Consider the following 19,046-nt stretch of genomic DNA (forward strand, 5'->3'; position numbering starts at 1 on the left):
CGGCACGGAAGTCCTTTATCATTAGCCATGACTGAGAGCGAGGGAAAAATAAAGCGAAACAGAGCAATGTAAATGGCAAGTCTTCAGGCGAGGTTGACGAGGCACTCCTATGACAAGCAAAGGAGAACTCATAAGGTCAGTGAAGCTCTGGCCGCTCTGAGGGTCGTATCCATTCGTGCCTGAGGTCGTATTATTGCGGCAGCCAGGGCTGTGGGTGTGAGAGAGATATGGGAAGTTGTAAAGATGCTGCGGCGATAAGATCACAGACTTTAAACAACGTCAGACCAATGACGGCCAAGTGCCTTAACCAGCAATTACTGGAGGGTCGTGCATGTTATTACCCAAGATGAATAGGGAGAGTCGTAAGTCACTGCGCGGTCAAGAAGGGTAAAGATAAGGAAGGAGACAGTGGGAGAGGTTGATATTAGTGCATCCAGAATAGAGCAATCTGGGAAAACGGCACACTTTTCATTCTCATCTTTCAGAATGAAGACTGGTTCAGGATGTCCGTCCTTCATTGTTTCTTTTGTTTCTCAAATCCACAAACCTTTACATGATAAATGAGGTTAATCCACTTTCTGAATATAGATGCATCAGAATCCATCCTCCATGAACCTATCCTGGGAAGAGAAGGATTTCACAAAACAACCTCTCGAAGATGGCACTACTGTATGTCTATGGTAACTCATGTAGACATAATGTGCTTAAAAAGATGGGGATGAGTATACAGATGGTATTTTTCCCTTAATTGACCTGTATTACAAATCACATTCTTATGCACTAATGGTCAGGTTTCTGTCAGCCATGCTCCGCTCTCTCCCTCTCTCTCTCTGACACTGACTCTTGGAGGTTCACTCTCACAGCAGGGCCAGTAGTAGCGTGTGCGAATGGATGGAGCCAGAACACTGGAATGGGCTCCGAGGACAGCTGGCCTTTTAACAGGAAAAAAAACAAAAGGCATTAATAATGCCACTATTTGGCTCATTTGCTTCTCCATTAGGCCAGGACTCGGCAATCCTCACACCGCACTCGCCTGAGGCAGACCGCTATCGACGCCAACCACTCTGTGGAAGGTGAGGGGGTGGGGGTGGGGGGTGTACACTGTCCAGCCGCAGCCACCCCCACAATTTTACCCATAATTCAATTTCCCATCGAACCGCATAACGAGGAATAGAAAAGGAAGACAGCGAGGAAGGGAAGGAAGGCCGGAGCTGTGAAATCCAATATCATTTATTTTTAATTGCAGTTTTTTCGGCTTTGAGCGAAGGGCTCCCTACAGACTTGGCACACAGAGAGCACCACAACAGGCACCAGGGCTTTCTAATGGGCTTTGGCCCATAAACCTCTGAAGGCTACGACATTACATTTAGCTAATGGTGCGTACATTACTTAACAGGGGAAGATATACAGACCTCCCTCCCACATTCAAATTCAAAGAGACCCTCTCTCTCTCTCTCTGTGTGTGTGTGTGTGTGTGTGTGTGATGTGGGGTGGGTATAGGGGGAAATAAGAAGACTTTTAAAAGGAGTGATAAGCTGACTCTGAGAAAGTGGGGGGAGAAACTGCGCTGATGAAGACGAGTGACTTCCGCTCTTCATCTCGCTGTCAAATCTGCTGAGGGGTTCACAGCTTGGCGGAGCGGGCCCGAGGAAGCTCATTCATTGAGCTCGGGGCTCTGATGTCGATGGATAAGCTTTTAACAAGACACGCGGTGGTAGCGGCTCTGCTTAAAGAGGACTCTTTAAAGGGAAAAAAAAGAGAGAGAAAAAAAAAAAACCGGGACCAGCTCAGGAGGATCTTTCATCACCTACTGGCACCTGCCCGCACCTCATAAATAATCACGCTCCTGTGCACAGGTGCACACACAGGTATCTATAGTGTCAACTCAGGAGTGTCACCTCCTCTGGGATATCGCTGAAGCTCTGGAGCCAATGGAAGCACACACGTGTGTGTGTGTATGTGTGTGTGTATGTATGTATGTATGTATGTATGTGTGTATATATATATATATATATATATATATATATATATATATATATATATATATATATATATATATATATATATATATATATATATATATATATATATATATATATATATATATATATATATATATACACATATATACACACACACCTTCCTGTCTCTCTTTTTATATCAGCTTTCCTTTAAAACCAAGATGGCTGTTGCCCGGTCAGAGACGCACATATGGGGCTGTTCGCTAGAGCAATTTAAACTGTCTGATACATTGTCATGAAAGGCAGGCGCACACACACACACACAAAACACACATACACACACACACACACACAGCAATAGCACCTGCATAGCAATTACAGCTGCCACACGCACCTGGCCTAAGTGCTGAATCGGTAATACACTACACGCCATCTGTTAATTACCCTGCTGAAATAATCCAATCACTCAAATCTCCATTTTTCTCCCCTCACGCGTAGCGGTGAGTTGGGATCAGCTTACATAAATGCTTTCGAAACAGTCGCCTCAAATTAATCCTGATCTTGTTCCTTTTGTTTCTGGTGGAACATGATGGGACTATGATGCTAATGATTGGGATACAACTCAATGATGCGAGTGACATCTGCATCCTTTGGAGCCGTTTCCTTCCTCCTCTCCGAGACCAATATGTTGAAAACAAAACCATTACAGTCTTGGTGATGGCTTCTCTCCACCATCCTTTGGGTTAACCTGAGCTCCCTCAAATAATGTACAGTTGACAAATGACTGTGACCGTAGAAACCGTGGGATGTAAAGAAAGAGACACAAACAAAAGACCAGATTATTTTTTTTCCCCCTCTTCTACTGGCTCACTTTTTAAGTCATTGTGTGTGTGTGTGTGTGTGTGTGTGTTTTTTTAAGTGGAGCCAACCTGCTCTGCTGGACTCTCTTAGTGTGAAATACAGGATTATGTTAAGCCCACCACATCATCATATGTTTCCCCCCCAAAAGTCAGTTACCAAAGCTCTCTCTTTCTAACTCAGTCCCTAACAGCATACAACGGACAAAAACAACAGCCAGCATGAAGCCCAGATTTTAATGCTCTGGAATCCAGGCTGTTTGTGTTTTTGTGGATGAGGCTCTAAAAAGGCGGTTGCATGCAGAGTTTAGAATGGATGTGGACATCCTGGAACTTCAAGATTAAACGGCTTATGGATGTCAATTTTTCCACGAATTGAACATTCCAAAACAGACTGAAAACTGCCAGAAAAATCGTTAGAAAAAGATACAGATATGGAGATGTTTTTGCCAGTCGCTGTAAATATTGCAATCCACCCTTCCCTCCTTGATATGTCACCAGCCATAAAAACAATCCTCAGAGCAGGTGGTCTAAAAAGTATACCCCATCAGCTCCCTTCCCACTGGCCACCATTCCATCAGTCCTCAAGCCAACCACCTCATAGTACAGGAAACAGAGCCCTCAAAAGTTGAGGTACCTATGCACTATCCCAGCCACCTGATTATGGCGCCGCTTGTATGCCTTGGCTGCCAGCGTCTTGGAATCTCATTATTTCCAAAGATACATGTGACAAATCAAATAATGTCCTTTTTGCAGAATCCAAAATTTTCACAATTTCTGGTTTTGGGGAGGGTTGAAATACCATCCAAAAAAACTAGTTGTGCAGTAAAACATTTTTATACAGCAATCCATTTCATAAACTAGACACGTAAAAGATATAAAAAAAAACATGGCTGTGTTTTGTTCTACCTCGGGTGGAGGCATCTCAAAAACGAAGGCCTTTTTGGGGCTTTGTTTCCTGTACTCTCATCTCCAAGCATCAGTAATGACCAGCTCTGCCCATTCACAGCCTTAACTCCGGCCATGGCGGCTGCTCCCTAATAAAGACAGGCTCCTTTGCCATAAATCACAGGAGAGAGGGTGGGATGGAGGAGGGTAGGGGGGTGGGGGGTGCGTCAGCAGGCTCCAGTCCCACATGCAGATGCAACAGGCAGGGCAGCCCCTGTCAGGCAGGGGCCCATCTCATCTACAGGACTCCCCCAGCTCTGGCTGGCAAGAGCCTCCTCTGCTGCCATAAAGCTGTCTGCAGATAATGTCAGGTGAGAAAATAGAGTGTGTGCCTGGCTGCCCCATACCTCCACCCACAGACACACACTCACACACAAGTGTGTAGACCTATGAAGGGCACACACACAGACCACAGCCACACAGGTGTATTTGAGCCTTCTCTCTCTCTCTCTCACACACTCACACACACTCACACAGACACACACACCTACAGTAATGAGGTCTGCTGAGGTGGACAAGCTGCCAGCTGCTTCCAACCCTTAGCCTCACACTGTGCTTGAGACAAAGGGTTGAGCTGGTGTAGCGCAGACCACAGGCAGCAAGCTGGCCTACACTCTACATGCAGGCCAATCAGAGGATGTGTATCTGGTCAGCGGCCATTAAAATGCAATACTGAACCTATGCTGAATCACCCTTTCAATTCAATGGAACTTCCTACAGCATTCTGAGGAACTGTATAATAAATGTTTATTCTTATCATACTACACTGTACATGCAGATGAGACATGGCTGAGATGAGATTAGATGAGATAAGATTAGATGAGATGAGATGAGATGAGATTAGAGGAGATAAAATGAGATCTCATGAGATGCATCAACAGAGGTGCAGATCAACACCAGCCATTTTGTGCCTGCGTGAACACCTCTGTTCGTCTCTGTCTATACCAGTAGCTCTGGGCTTTTAAAGGGTGCAGACTCCTAGCTCCGTCGTAGGTCCGTCTTCACACCTGATTTCTTGTTATCACCCCTTAATCCAGCCTCGGCGTTATGAAAATGACACTGTCCCGACACAGGTGGGAAAGTAGGTGAGGCGAGGAGAGGACAGGAACGAGTGAAAAAAGAAAATAAATGAAAAGAGTGTGTCTACCCAAGGGACGAATCGATAGGGGGGAAGAAAAACTAATTCTCACTATTCCCAACGGGAGAGTGAAACAGTGAACATCGCTCGAGTCTCATATCAATTACCTACACACTTACGACAGCAGCAGAAAATTGTATTCGGGGGTTGGATGGGCCATCATGTTACCCATCCACCCCCACACCCCCCCCAAAAAATGATCCACTTTTCAATTAACGTAAGTCACAGACAGATTCTGTATTGCTCTCTTCACATAAATGTGATATGTGCATGGCACATCTTTTTTCTCTCTCTCTCCTGCACTACACAACTGTTGGGGATCCAATTTGGTCCATAGTCAATGATGTTTCGAGTGAAACCATTTCAGTGTCGCCTGCTACATTACCCAGGCAGGAAATCACAGCAGAGAATGGGACCGCCGCGCTGGAAGAAAAGGGGAAATTGCTGTTAAAAGATAATTGTGTCGCACAAAGCCTCCGCTGTTTAAAAGCTTCCATTTGAGTGTAGGTGTTGTACATTAACCTTCTAGAGTTGAGGAGCATGGGTGTGAGATGTACTGTGTATTAAAATAATAGGCTGAGAGGTGGGTGGGTGTGTGTGTGTGTGTCTGTGTGTAAGGCAGTGCTGACTGAAAACTACTGTCTTACCCACTGCCTCACTGCTTGACATTCTGTGCATATAAATGTGTGTCCTGGTGCTGTACCCCTGTTATTGCGTGAACTTTACGGCCTAGGAAGTTAACCTCTGGGGATGTACATGATTATTGGCTAAACTAAATACACCTCAAGCCTCATGTCCAACATGCACACTCTCAGGAGATGGAATTGTGTACTGTAGGTGTGTGTGTGTGTGTGTGTGTGTGTGCGTGCATATGTGTGTGTGCGTGCATATGTGTGTGTGTGTGTGTGTGTGTGTGTGTGTGTGTGTGTGTGTGTGTGTGTGTGTGTGTGTGTGTGTGTGTGTGTGTGCGTGCGTGCGTGCGTGCGTGCGTGCGTGCGTGCGTGGGTGCTTGTGTGTGTGTGTGGTTAAGGGCGAAAGAGGAGTAGTTCTGTGGTGGAGCAGGATGTAGTTGTGCGGCCATTAGGCATGAAATATGAACGCCATCCTGACAGCAGCCTCCCCCCCATTTACACAGGGCCGCTCCCATAACCGCCCTGTACCTTCAGCACGCCGCGCACCACTGCTGGGCCACAAATCAGCCACCGGGCCGACCGGGCGAGCGGATAAATCTCTCCGAAGACACAGGGACGCAGATTACTGCCATCACAAAATGCAAACATTAGGAAGGCCGCCGCCTGCAAGTCATCTTTTATTTATGTCTGACGGCGGGCAGACGTATGCCCCACAGAAGGCACTCCGCATCATAAGGCGCAGGAGGGGGAAAAAAGACATTCTTATAGAGGACTAATCTGGCATTGTGCTATCGCTCTTTTGGCCGAGGCCCTTTTCACTGGTCTCGTTCAGTCCTATTCAGCAACATCATTGGTATCGCTCCTTTTAAAACCCCTCCTTGACATCATATGCTGATGCACAAGAGCAAGGACATTCCATCTGTACACAGCCATAATAAGCATGTGCCAAAAGGATGGGAGGGTTGTGCATTAAATGTCGTCTAATAGAAATGCAAAAAGGGCAAAAGTAAAAGAGAAGAGCGAGAGAGAGAGAGAGAGAGAGAGAGAGAGAGAGAGAGAGAGAGAGAGAGAGAAGAGAGCAGAAGATTGAGCAAAAGAAAAGAGCAGAAGCGACGTGATGTAGAAGACGGTAAACAGGTTGGAGCGCCGGAGCTCAAAGTGCATGCGTCCTCAGCCCCTCGGCGTCGTTTTTGTAATTCAAATTGTGCCGTCTGCAAAGGCACAGATAAGGCAAAGTGGGGAGCCGACACGGACCTTCCGATTGGAGCACACAGGTGGATTATGTGTAATGAAGGCAGCAGGAATAAATATCATTAGGGTCCTGTGGAATCCATCAGAACACAAGGCTAATAAACAAAGAGCGTTTGAACAACGACTGACGGACGCAGCGACAAATTCTAGCATTTCCACTCGGAAAACATTAAATTGATATTAAATAAACAGAACAATAAAAATGCATGACAATAACAATTTGGTCCGAGACTGTATTTACAGGTTGTCCTGCACGACTTGTTCAAGGTTAAGGAGGTGTCAAACAAACTCATTTATGGAGGGAAATTGCAGATTTAAACGCGCAAGATGGAAAACTGCAGAATGGACTGCATGCCCCCCCCCCGATAAATATTCAGTTCTTGGCAGGGTGCTCAAAAGCATTAACTGATAATACGACACTGAAACACTCAACAAGCAAATTGCCCCAACAGGATGTGAAGTACAGTGGACGCTCCAAACGCAGCTGAATGACATTTGGAAGACATTTTGTGTTTGGCATTCCAGTCAAACACCACTAGATTCACAGGTAGCGGCAAGGAATCGGTGCAGTAGTTCTGAGGTAACCCAAGGGATCACGCTCTTTTTCCTCTTTCGTTTTGACATTTAAGAGATGAACGAACAAAGAAGGGGGTTGGGTTGGCTGGATGGGTAGCTACAGTCGATCTCCCAAATCTTCCTCGCAAGTCATTTACATTTAAATAACATTTTCCTCACACATACCGCTGCCCGAAAATCCTGTGACTTCATAATGTTTGTCGGAGGGATCTGCCACCCTGCCAAACAGCTCATTGTTTATGCTGCCATGTGCACTGGGCTAACAGTAAAACAAACATTAATCACGGGTGCCTTTATCTCTTCTCCTGGACGGGCTCTCTACTGAGGCTGCGTTCGGTCCCGGAGTCGGAGAGGCGAAACTGGTCTCCGAAGGCCCCACACACCTGCTTGCCTATACTAATGGCCCACATGTGGTGCAAGGAGCTCTATAATGGGAGAGAAGTCGCTTCGGTCAGCCTGGAGGGCCTTTGGGGAAATAGTGGACGACTATTGCTCTCAGCTCGAGGGGTGGTCATGCCCGCTGTGTCTGCTGGAAACATGGTGCACTCCAAAACAATGTGTCAAAGGCATGAAGAGGTTCTAGGAAAGCATTCTTTGCTATTTGACCTCACCTGATATGCCCATCCCTCAATGGTAATGGAGGCCAGGAAGAACTGTTATGACTCTACATGTCCCATCATTATTAACTGCATACCAGAGTGTAGATATAGATAGGAGTCTAGTGTTAGTATCCTTGCTCTCATGCTACAAACAACAACAAAAAAGTGCTTATGAGGAACATTTCTCTCTGACAACATAACTCATCACTTACTCATATTTCCCCATGAATCATTGACCAAATCGTTCAGTAGGGCTTGAGCAAACATAGCCTGGGCCACATTCATTTAGGAAAACCTCTCTCAACCACTTACTCCATGAAATCCAATATGCAGCAGAGTAGCTCTAATGGAAGACAAACCCTTCTAATCAAATCCAAAATAAATATAATTTTTCTGATTAACTCAATTACTGTTTCTGTTCTCCTAAATTGACTCAGATTATAAGAACAATTGACACTGTGTGCAAAATTTGTGTGTGTGTGTATGTGTGACTTGGTTGCTCATGCTTAAAAATAAATGCTAGCAAAATGTGGTGACATTAGCTGGTGCCCTCTCAGGTTTAAGGGGGCTGCGCCAGGGTCGCGAGTTGATTGGTGGTTGAGCCTAGAAGAGCTCTCCATCTCCAAGACGATGGTGAAAGGGCACCCACTTCAATTTAAAGAGGGCTACAGGTAAGCCCCTGCGCTCTGATGAATTAATCTAATGCCACTCCACTCTGCAGACAGAAATAAACACAATCATGGGGCCGGACCCTGTCACCATCGGTTGGAGATAGTGCCGGTAGTGCTGCCAAATGCGACAAAGACACTGCCAGAGCGTTCATAAGTGACTCACCAAAATACACATTAGCACCACCTCCACGTCTTTCTGCACTGTTGGTACTTACAGTGTCATGAGATGGGAGTTATGAGACAGTTGTGCATTGCGAAATTCTAAAATCATGTTCCAAAAATAATCACTTAGTTCCCCGCATCATTTTTACAATATAAATGGATTGTTCTTGAACCAGCCATGTTAATTGTGCTGAGGACGCATCGCACACAGTCATATGTCAAAGCTACGAAGGTCACACGGTGTGTATCACTGCCAGAGAGATGCTCGTAACGGTTGCCAACGAAACATTTTCAAAGTGACGGAACAGACCTGGGGGAGGTGAGGTTGAGGAGAACAATAAATAAAAGCCACCAGACGGACACAAGGGAAACTAGCTCAAGGTTCGGAACGGGACTCATACAACCAGGGCTTTCAATTACAGCTTGAGGTGGCTGAAGGGCAGAGAACACAGGAAAGAGAGCACACAAGAGGCCCACATCTCCTCTAGTCTCTTAGTCCTCACACAAATATATTTGTCTATGGTGAGGAAAACTCATTCTCCCTCAGGATTTCAGGGACACAGTGAAAAGCTACTGGCATTCGTTCCAAGGTTCAAACGCATACATTTTGTAAATGGCTCATTATATCTAGAGAAAAACCTACAGAAAAGGAGAGTTAAGAGCCCACACAATCCATCTTAATTGATATGAGGAAAACTAGCACACAGTGCAGGCAGTGGGTGGACATATTGGATAAATTCCTTCATTTAGTAAATGTTCTCATTTATCACACTGGAGGTGAAATACTCCTCCTTGTTGTACACTAAGCAATTTTTTTTTAAACTTTTTTGCATCATTGTATCCGAAACACAATGCAAACACAATGATAATTAATAATAATCCTCCATGCGGTGTCTGGGAAGAAACAACATAACAAAACAAACAAAAAACAAAGTGCCAAGGGAAATAGGTTGGAGGGTGGAGTCGGTGTAGCAAACTTATATATTCCCCTGAGCATCAAGAAAGTAACTGTTTTATGGAGATTAAAATGATGAACTGAAATTAAAAACAAATTTACACAGGGAGCGAGAGAGAGAAAGAAAAAGGAAAGGCATAGGCAACCAGCCAGCAAAACCACCCACCAACAGTTTTCTATTAGGGGGCAACATAATGTACATGGGCATAAACTAATTACTATTTCTTTTAGGTGTACACAAAATAACTAATTGATGAAGATATCATACCTTGAAAGAAATACAAAGAGAGAGAAAAGAAGAGTGAGAAAGAGAAATAATTAAAAAATGATGACCTTTTCCTAAAGCTAATCAATCTCTTGACTACAGTACATGAAAACAGGATATGACCTCCCTTGCTCCATGTAAGTAATACATACACGTGTGTGTGTGTGTTTTCCATGTGCCAGTTGTCAGAGTGTCGTAAAAAGTCTTGTTTCTGATTCATCATCATCCAGACTTAAACCCAATTTCCCCTACTCCCATGTCGGGAGACTGCGAGATTGAGAGTATGAGAGAGTGAGAGTGAAAGAGAAAGAGAAAGAGAAGAGAGAGAGAGAGAGAGAGAGAGAGAGAGAGAGAGAGAGAGAAAGGGGGAAAGGAGGGGGGAACGGGAAGGTAGTGCCAGCTCTATGCCATAGGAGGCCTTGTGAAGATCGCCCGAGGTGAGGAAAGTAATCTAGCGTCTCCCTGTCCCGATTCTCTACACCACAGGAGAGTCCTGTACATTATCAACTCATTTGGTAGTATAACAGGGCATTTCCCCCTTGCACCAGCAGAATATTTTCTTCAAAGCACAGAAGTGTCAATATTTCAACAGGGTCACTAATGCATGCATGTGCAGGATGCCAATACACACTGCTAATTGGAGCGCTGCCAGTGCAAGTGACACACAGGCATGGATATAATCGTTATTATTTCATTAAAGACTGGTCCATTTCTACGGGGTTTGTTTTCAATCAAATTTGGAATTAATCCATCCATATAGATGTACCAAGGCAGTATTGTAGGAATATACTGTATATGTATAAGGATTAGCCTAATCTTCTGCAAAGCACACTTCTGTTTGTTCCATCAAAAATGTAATAGACTAGTGGAGTAGTCCGTGGAAGAACTGCCTTGTGAGGATACATACATTGACATTTTAGTGGATTTGACTTGCTCTATGAAACCAAGGTAAAAAGAATATGCATTTTAACTGATAACCCAAGGCAAGATCTAGTTAATTATCAAAACAATGATTCATAGTGGCTTTATTTATATTCACATGTAATTCCGACGAGGTAGTAACATTTTCAAACCTCCTATCCAAAAACCACAAAGTGAAAATGGCAATGAGACAGAGAGAGAAAGAGAGCGCAAAAAAATCCCCACAAAATCACTTATTGATGCAAATTTAAATTGCTTTCAGAGTTTATCCATTTGAAAGCAGGCTTCCCTTTGAAGAGATATGAACTGCCAGACTCTGCAAGCAACAGTCAAAAAATCATTACAAGATAAAGTGAGCTTCGTAATACTATTTCTAGCTGTGGGGGACTGATCAAAACCTATAATCCTTGACTGAGAATTGATAAGTTGATGCACTGAGTGGAGTGTAAGAGGGGGGGTTACACAGCTGGAAGGGGTGGGAGGAAGTATTGTTGTGGTTGGTAGGAACATTAAGATGGTGTGTGTGTGGGGGGGGAGGGGTCTTGGGACTAATAGTTCTATTTGCACCTGGGAGAAAAAGAATCAAACAGCCGAGTGCCTCACACAAACCCACATGCTGGTATGAGCATGTTTGTCAAGAGACTTGACCCTGCGGCAAATGGATGCTGGCAATTAGCGGCATAGGAGCGCTTCAGCCCTCTCCCACCCTTTTGCTGGCGTATCATCGAGGTCCTGTAGGAATAGCGTGGTGCGTCTCGAGGGCCACGGCGAGTTTGAACTGTTGACCGCACCTTTAACTCGGCCGTTCTATTTGTAAGCAAGCTCACTTGGCCGCCTCAACACTTAAATTGAAATTGCTTAGGTACGAGGTAAAAAAAAAAAAAGAAATCCATTACAAATGTGCACACATGGACGAGGTCATCCAGCGAGCAGCTTGTTTTGTGTAATCAGCACTACTGTGTGCCTCTCCACCCCTCTCCAATGGCGGCATTCACTTCGATAATTACCATGCTTGCCTGTAAAAAACCTAAGCATTATAGAAACGCAAGAAACAGTGTTGTTAGCAGCTAGTCCACAACCCCAATGTAACCTCCCCCTGTGAAGGGAGTCAAAGAGAGAGCCAACATGAGGGCCAGAACAACATCTGTTGGCCACGATGCCTCATTCCCTTCTAAATCTACAAGCTTTTCTAGACTAAACCCCTTGAAAAATCACTTGATGTGTCAGGAGGAAGATAAAAAGAAGCTGAGAAATGTATCCAAAAAGGTTCAAAGAAAGCGGTTGCAGAAGAGACAAGGTGCCATTTGAAGTGTGCGAGTAGTTTAATTGCTTTCTGAGGCCAGTTCTATCGAGATTACCACTCGGTCCTCAACAGCGGCTTTAAACATCGGAACATGTTTGGATACGCAAGACCATTAAGCCCAGTTAGGTCCATTTCAGATGGCAGGAGGCATTTGTCGGGGGCTAGGGGGGTAAGCATAGAGAGACAGAAAGAGAGTGAGAGCGAGAGAGAAAGAAAGAAAAAGAGTGAGAGAGAGAGATGGAGGATGAGGTGGTGTTTGAAAAAACGCAAGTCTGCGGGCAAATCAAAAGCAGCCCATTTGAGGCATTAACCGCTTTAATTTTCTCGGCATGTCATGCAGGAAAGCGATTCAGTGGCGGAGGGCCCCAGATTAACATCCCCAACAACTTCCTCTCTCTGCTCAACACGTTTCCTGACTCGGAAATAGGCTGATCCTTTTCAGCGCAGAGAGAGAAAAAAATACCCCCGAGCCCCACTCTGCCCCTCACCTTCCCACTTGTCTCATCCCCCGTCCCCCAGCGCTAAACTTGGGCTAAGTGAGTGCTCGGTTCTGCTCGCCTCATCCCTTGCATTTGAAGCCCATGAGAGGGGACTGCTGCTTGCTGTCCACAAGGGAACAGTAGTGGGTAGTGGAGGGAGGGTGTCTGAAGGGAGAAACGAGGGAAAAACTCTTCAAGTTGTGTCTTTCGGTAGGATACCAATTGTCGGAAATGAGAGAAAAGACATGGCTCGGTGCTCATTCTAACTGACCTGACTTCAGAGTCATTAAGCAGAACCAAGAGACTGAATTCGCCACAGTGATTTTCCCTGGCTGCACACCATGTCCTATTGCCGACAATATATGTGAGGACTGGCTTGATCTCATTTACCTTTTTTTTTACCTCATTTCCTCCCGTTCCCTCCTATTTTAATGATCCTGAAGAGTAAATTTGTCTACACAGCGTCTCTGGCTGTGACACTTTCACTTGAAGGCGCGCTCCTCTGGCCCGGCTGGCTTGCGCTGTGAAATAAGCTTAAATGAACTCAAAAGAGTCGCCCGCTCAGGCTCCTGCGTGCTGCTCTCTCCTGTGATGAACACAACCACTGCCTCTGGGGAGGGGGAAAAAAAGGAGCCTCTCTTCGAGGCCTATCTGCTTTCCTCTGCCAACTAGGCTACCTTTCTACGCCATTGCAAGGGCAGCTGGCTAGACCAAAAGTGGCAAGACAGCCAACACCCAGTGTTGCTTACACCCACCTTCCTGAATATTTTAAAACTCATCCGCCATCCAAAAGTCCCTCTTAGAAAATTAGCATCACCTTGGCTACAATTAACAAAAACACGTTTTTTTACGTAACTTGCCATATGGGGTGGTACGTCAGCGGCGTATATGGAGGGGTAGTTACACTTTATGGTGGAGTTTGAGTGCTCCATGTCCAGCGCTCGGAGGCAGCCTGCTGCCCGGCAGGAGACATGGGGCAGGTGGAGGGGGGGGCAGGCTGTTGCGTGGCATCTGTTTAACGAGCATGGGCACATGACAGAGGCCGAGGAGCATCGCACGGCACTCGCACAGACGCTCATCAAGATGGACACCGGGCCTGATCGCGTTTACTCTAAGGGCTACTGAGAGACAAACGATGGGGAAGGGACAGTGATGCTCAGCTGTAGATTAGACTGTAAGATCTTCACTGACTATAGGGAACTCATAGGGCAAGTAACATTAGCTTTTTTTGGCTTGCTAGTTCCGAAATGGGAGATTTCTGGTGCTATTTGTTTAATATTTCAATCTCTTGAATGCGTGATGAAGAGATCAGTGTGTTACTTTACAGAAATGGCGTGACATTTGTAGGAAATAAATTAGACGGAAGAGAGGAGAGAGCACATAGGGGAGAGAAGGGGGGGGGGTGTAAATAACAAACACAAAGCCAGATCTCTGGAGAGAGGGCGCCTGGAGCATTTTCATAATGCGCTCGCTCACCCTGCAAATCAGAAAACGTGAGATTGACTTCACCTACCCTCGGCTTCTCTCCTGCCTCCGCTGCGCGCTCACCCACTCGTCCATGTCAGTCCTTGTAATTATTGTTTTGGTGTCCCCATGGCACCCCAGTATGGGGTGGGGGTGGGGTGGGGGGAGTAAACTAGCGTCGGCAGAGAGAAAAGTTAAACAATGGAAGAGTGGCTCGACTGCTTGCTTGCGTTAGTGTGTGTACGTCGAGTTTGGGTCGGGAGAGACCCTCTTCAACCCTGGACCCAGTATACTTTTCCAAAGATTCTTTGGGAAGCTTAGCTTAAAGGGCCAGCATGGAGCTGGAGGATATCCTGTTTCCCCTTGTTGCTTTATGTAGTCCTGTTTATCGGGTTTCTTCACCCCACCATAGTCATTAACACAATGGCTGCTGTGCAGCACTGGGAGGGCTGGAGGACTACAGGACTTCAGAACAAACAAGACAAAGAACAATCTTTGAGGTGATGCCATTAGAGCCTCACCCTTTCCCCCTTTAGTTTTTTTTTTACCTTTTTTAAACTTTGGATCCAAACCAGACAAGACGAGTCTGTTAAATAAGCCAGAGTGTCAGCCCTCCCTCCCTGTGTCACGTACGCGCCGTGCGATCAAGTGAAAATGTGAATGATGCAAAAGTCTCAATTTGCCTGACCTCTCCTCAAACGCAGGCGATCAAAACACGCGCCTGCACCGACGGCAGACACATCAGAGCCTGGTGTTTACACAGAGTCCTGCTGTTCGCCGCTTTAACCATCGCTCCAAGCAAACGGAGCACAGACGTCTGCTTCTTTCTATACCAGCTTACCTCCTCGCAAATAAAATGATATGACATATTAAACATAGCAAACCAAATGATTAAAATTCAAATATATCAATTAGGAATAGCACAGAGCAAGTCAGCTTGTGGGGACAATAATGGATTACATAGTCCAGAAAATCATTATCTTTCATATCTAAAATGGAAAGCCTGTGTCTGTGGTGCTCGCATATCATTCACTCTGTCTGGGAAGATTATGAAATGATTTCTTGCAAGTCATGAAAGCGAGCAAGCACACTGACATTCCCTCCGACGTGAAGTCAAAGCCAAACCTGGCATCAGGGAGGGATGCAGGGAGAGAAAAAATAAACTGCTTTCAAATCCTATTGACAGCAAGGGAGACATCACAAGACTGCAGCATCCCCCTTTGAATCACAATCTGGGAATACAGCTGGCGTGTTCTCTCCACAGAGCAGGAACAGGCCTGGGAATAGGCGAAGGCTGGTGTGCGTCTGTGTGTCTGTGTCTATGTGTGTGTGTGTGTGTGTGTGTGTGTGTGTGTGTGTGTGTGTGTGTGTGTGTGTGTGTGTGTGTGTGTGTGTGTGTGTGTGTGTGTGTGAGAGCTAGAAAAGCAATGCCCACAATAATGAAACACTGCATATATTGGCCGTCAGTCTTAATAAGCCATCCCCATCCACAGATCCTCTGTCCCGAAGACAATTACTTCCCTACGTGCTTTCCCATACAAGTTGTGAATCTAGTCCGACTGTGGCTCGTAATGCTGATGCCATAGCAACCCTGCAGAGTGTGACTATCACCAAAAAAAAAAAAGCAAAGTGTGTGGGGGGGGGGGGGTGTGCAGAGAAGGAAGAGGGGCAGTCTTGGACAGCCATAGGCACGGTCATTACAGAGCCTCGGGGTCTAGTCCCCACAGGCATGGAATGTTTTTTATTCCATCTTTAAATAAATAACACATGCACGCACACACACACACATTAAATACATGACAGTGATGCTAAGTGAGTGACAGTTCTTTATTTATTTTCCTTGGCTTTTTTTCCAATTATGTCTTTTTTTCTAAGAGGACTTGGGGCCATTATTTCTATGCTAATGTTCCTAAACACTGGGAAACAGAGAAGTGGAGAGAGACAGAAGAGTGTGTGTGTGTGTGTGTGTGTGTGTGTGTGTGTGTGTGTGTGTGTGTGTGTGGGGGGGGGGTAATGAAAAAGAACAGATTGGTGCAGGAGGAGTGACTCACCGGCACACTTGGTTCTGGTGACGAGGGCAGGTCCAGGTCTGCCGGTGCCACCTTCCCCGGGGCGGGTGAGCAGGACCCGGATCTCGTACTCTGTGTCCGGGTCCAGGTGCCAAAGTTTGTAGTTGGGCGAGTTGACGGCGTGGGTCTCCGTCCAGCTCCCGGACGTCATGCGGTACTCCACCTCCTTCAGGATGATGGGTCCGTCGCCGAAGATGGAGTTGGCATTGAGCTGGATCAGAAGGTAGGTCGGCCCTACGCCGAGCAACTGAGGCGGCGCTATGGGCCTTGGGGGCTCTGATAAAAAGAGAGAGAGAGAGTAAGAGACCGAAAGAAAGAAAGAAAGAAAGAAAGAAAGAAAGAAAGAAAGAAAGAGAGGATTATTACCAGGACTGAAATGTAAACAGAGACGACAGCCAAAAACAAATCCGCAGGTAGTCTTGAACAAGTTGTGACAACTCATCTAAACATTTTAACAGTCAACAATTCTTAATCCCAAAGCTTCCACATAACACAACAAAACAAACATTTTCTGATTGATTTCATCCACTCACTATTGTGATACTGAATTATTTAAAAAATATGAAAGGCTTGAGATTTAGTCTTTGTGTGATTATTCCAACTGGGACCAGCATTTATGCAAATGAATAATGAATAGAGCCAGATTTGTGTTTCTGTTGCACCCCAAGCAAACTCTTCAGCCTGCGCAACAAGTTACAGCGGAGAGACAACATTTAATTGGTCCCCAGCTATAGCCAGAGTGCCAAACCACTACACTGTTTCAGTCGATCCAGATGGTTCCTGAGGCTGTCTGGAGGTGTTTGGGCGCCGCTGCAGTCACAGTCTTGGCAAGACAGACCACCAGCAACTAAAAACGCACATAATACTTGGATATCACATTACCAGTGGCAAAACCAAATGAGAGGCCTTGGTGCATTCTCCATAATGAGCAGATAATGGAGAGAGACGAGTTGTCGAGTCATTCCTCTCATCCTCCCTGTTGAACTGACTTGTTTTCAGACATATTTCCTTTTTACGGCTTATTATAGGATGTTTTCTAACGTTTTTTTTTTTTTTTTTCATTTTTCGAAAGGGCTGCTGAACAAGCACAAGCAGCAGATGAAAAAGCTCTGTTGACACAACTCCCCCACCTACCCATCCCATAGGAGTTGCGACCGCTGCAGCCTTTGAGTGCCTTAATGACGACAGGAGTCCAACAGGCTGAATAGGACGGTTGTGTTTGTGCTGGTGTTCAGATCATACGAAGGCCGTGGTGCGATGCGGTGCGGTGGGGCAGACAGGCGCGGTGGGCAGGCGCATCCTTCCCACCCCAGATGGCTGCAGGCCGGTCCCCCATTTGTCGCAGCTAATTAAACAGGGAAGACTGGCGGGCTCACACATCGCCAGCATGGAAGGAGGGATATTGGGGGTCTGAGTTTCGATTTTATATGTTGTGTCGAAGTCTGCGACCTCAACGAGCCAGCATTCAGCTCTCGCAAAACACTGGTGTGTTAGTCTGGGGTGCACTGCTGAACTGCTACAATCATTACACTATATATAGGGAGACTACTCAGCCCCCATTAGATTTGGCCTTTCTGGTGGGTGAGAAGGGTCCACTGTGATGGCCTCCTACGTCAATAAGCTCATTCAACTTCAACCAGATCTGCACAGCGCTGCATGAATGAGCCTAAATGAGCCTAAAGACCTGCCACTGCTACAACCGATAAGACGTTACGCACAAGCTCCATAAGCAGCGATTCAAAAAGTAACTCATCTAACAAGGAGATCAAACACTGCTGTGGAACCGTGGTTGGCACGGCAGCGTTTATTAATGCAATCTACTCCTTTTTATCTTCCAACAGGAGCGATTGCAGGCAAAAAGAGCTAGGCAGACATGGGAGACCAGTTTATTTGGCAAAAGTGATTACTGTTATCTTGCATGACGGGTGATGCATCGAGATTCAAATTAGCGCAAAATTAGTTTAAAATCAGTTGTTGTGCTTGCGTAACATATTGCCCAGGGTGAATGCATTATAGCAGTAACCTGGTGACGAGCCTTAGAACTCATTAGCCATTAGTAAAGGGGCAGCACCGATGAGGAGGGAAAAAAATGGTGCTTTCCCATGTGGCTGGGATGTAAGCCTGCTGGGTGTAGCCATTACTTTTCAATTAGGGTCCCTTTTCTTAATTTCTGGAATCGAATTTCTGCCATTACTCTTATCAGTGTTTCATGAGATGCATGGCGCTGAGCTGTTCCCCAAATTACACTCGAAAATGTGATTTCCTTCCCACTCTAATTTAATAATGCTTCTTACGAATTAACAAACGCGCTGTATTGCTCCAATATTACAGCGTAAATCCAGACACAAATGTTATCCGTGTGAGAGTTGAGTGTGGAGCAGGGTTTTTTCCCCCCACACCCCTCAGCTGGTGCAAATTCACACACTAAATGGGTTATCTTATCCAAACTTGATTTTAATTTGTTCAAAGAGATGAGAAAAATAATGACATTTTCCAAACAGTCATTTATACTGAATCATCGAAAGGAAAATATATATCAAACCAATGTCAACAAAAATCTTTGTGAAATGTCCTCCTGTAAGATGCCTATAGTCACACTGCAACTTAACATCCATATTGAAATGGCACTCTTCAGTCAATTTGTTTTAATAGGAATAGGAACATAACTCTGCCAAAGTCCACTAGGCTATAACACACCACCCAAGAGCATTTGCTTTCCTCTGCTAATAGAAACACCTACTGAAAGAGAGAGAGGAGAGAGTGTAATAGGTAAAAGCAAATGTGAAATGGAGGTT

The 19,046-nt window shown here is 45.5% G+C and overlaps 1 protein-coding gene across 16 annotated transcripts in view; it reads right to left on the minus strand.

The window, feature by feature from the left end:
- ptprk (protein tyrosine phosphatase receptor type K) overlaps nucleotides 1–19,046 on the minus strand; it is a 126,669-nt gene that overhangs the window by 46,895 nt on the left and 60,728 nt on the right. For all 16 annotated transcript variants that reach the window (XM_048249872.1, XM_048249883.1, XM_048249882.1 and 13 more), the window contains one exon: nucleotides 16,234–16,527. In XM_048249872.1, the coding sequence (XP_048105829.1) occupies nucleotides 16,234–16,527 (294 nt within the window). The remainder of the gene's footprint in view (nucleotides 1–16,233; nucleotides 16,528–19,046) is intronic.

This window comes from Alosa alosa, chromosome 8 (genome assembly GCF_017589495.1).
Source record: "Alosa alosa isolate M-15738 ecotype Scorff River chromosome 8, AALO_Geno_1.1, whole genome shotgun sequence".
NCBI classification, from domain to species: domain Eukaryota; kingdom Metazoa; phylum Chordata; class Actinopteri; order Clupeiformes; family Clupeidae; genus Alosa; species Alosa alosa.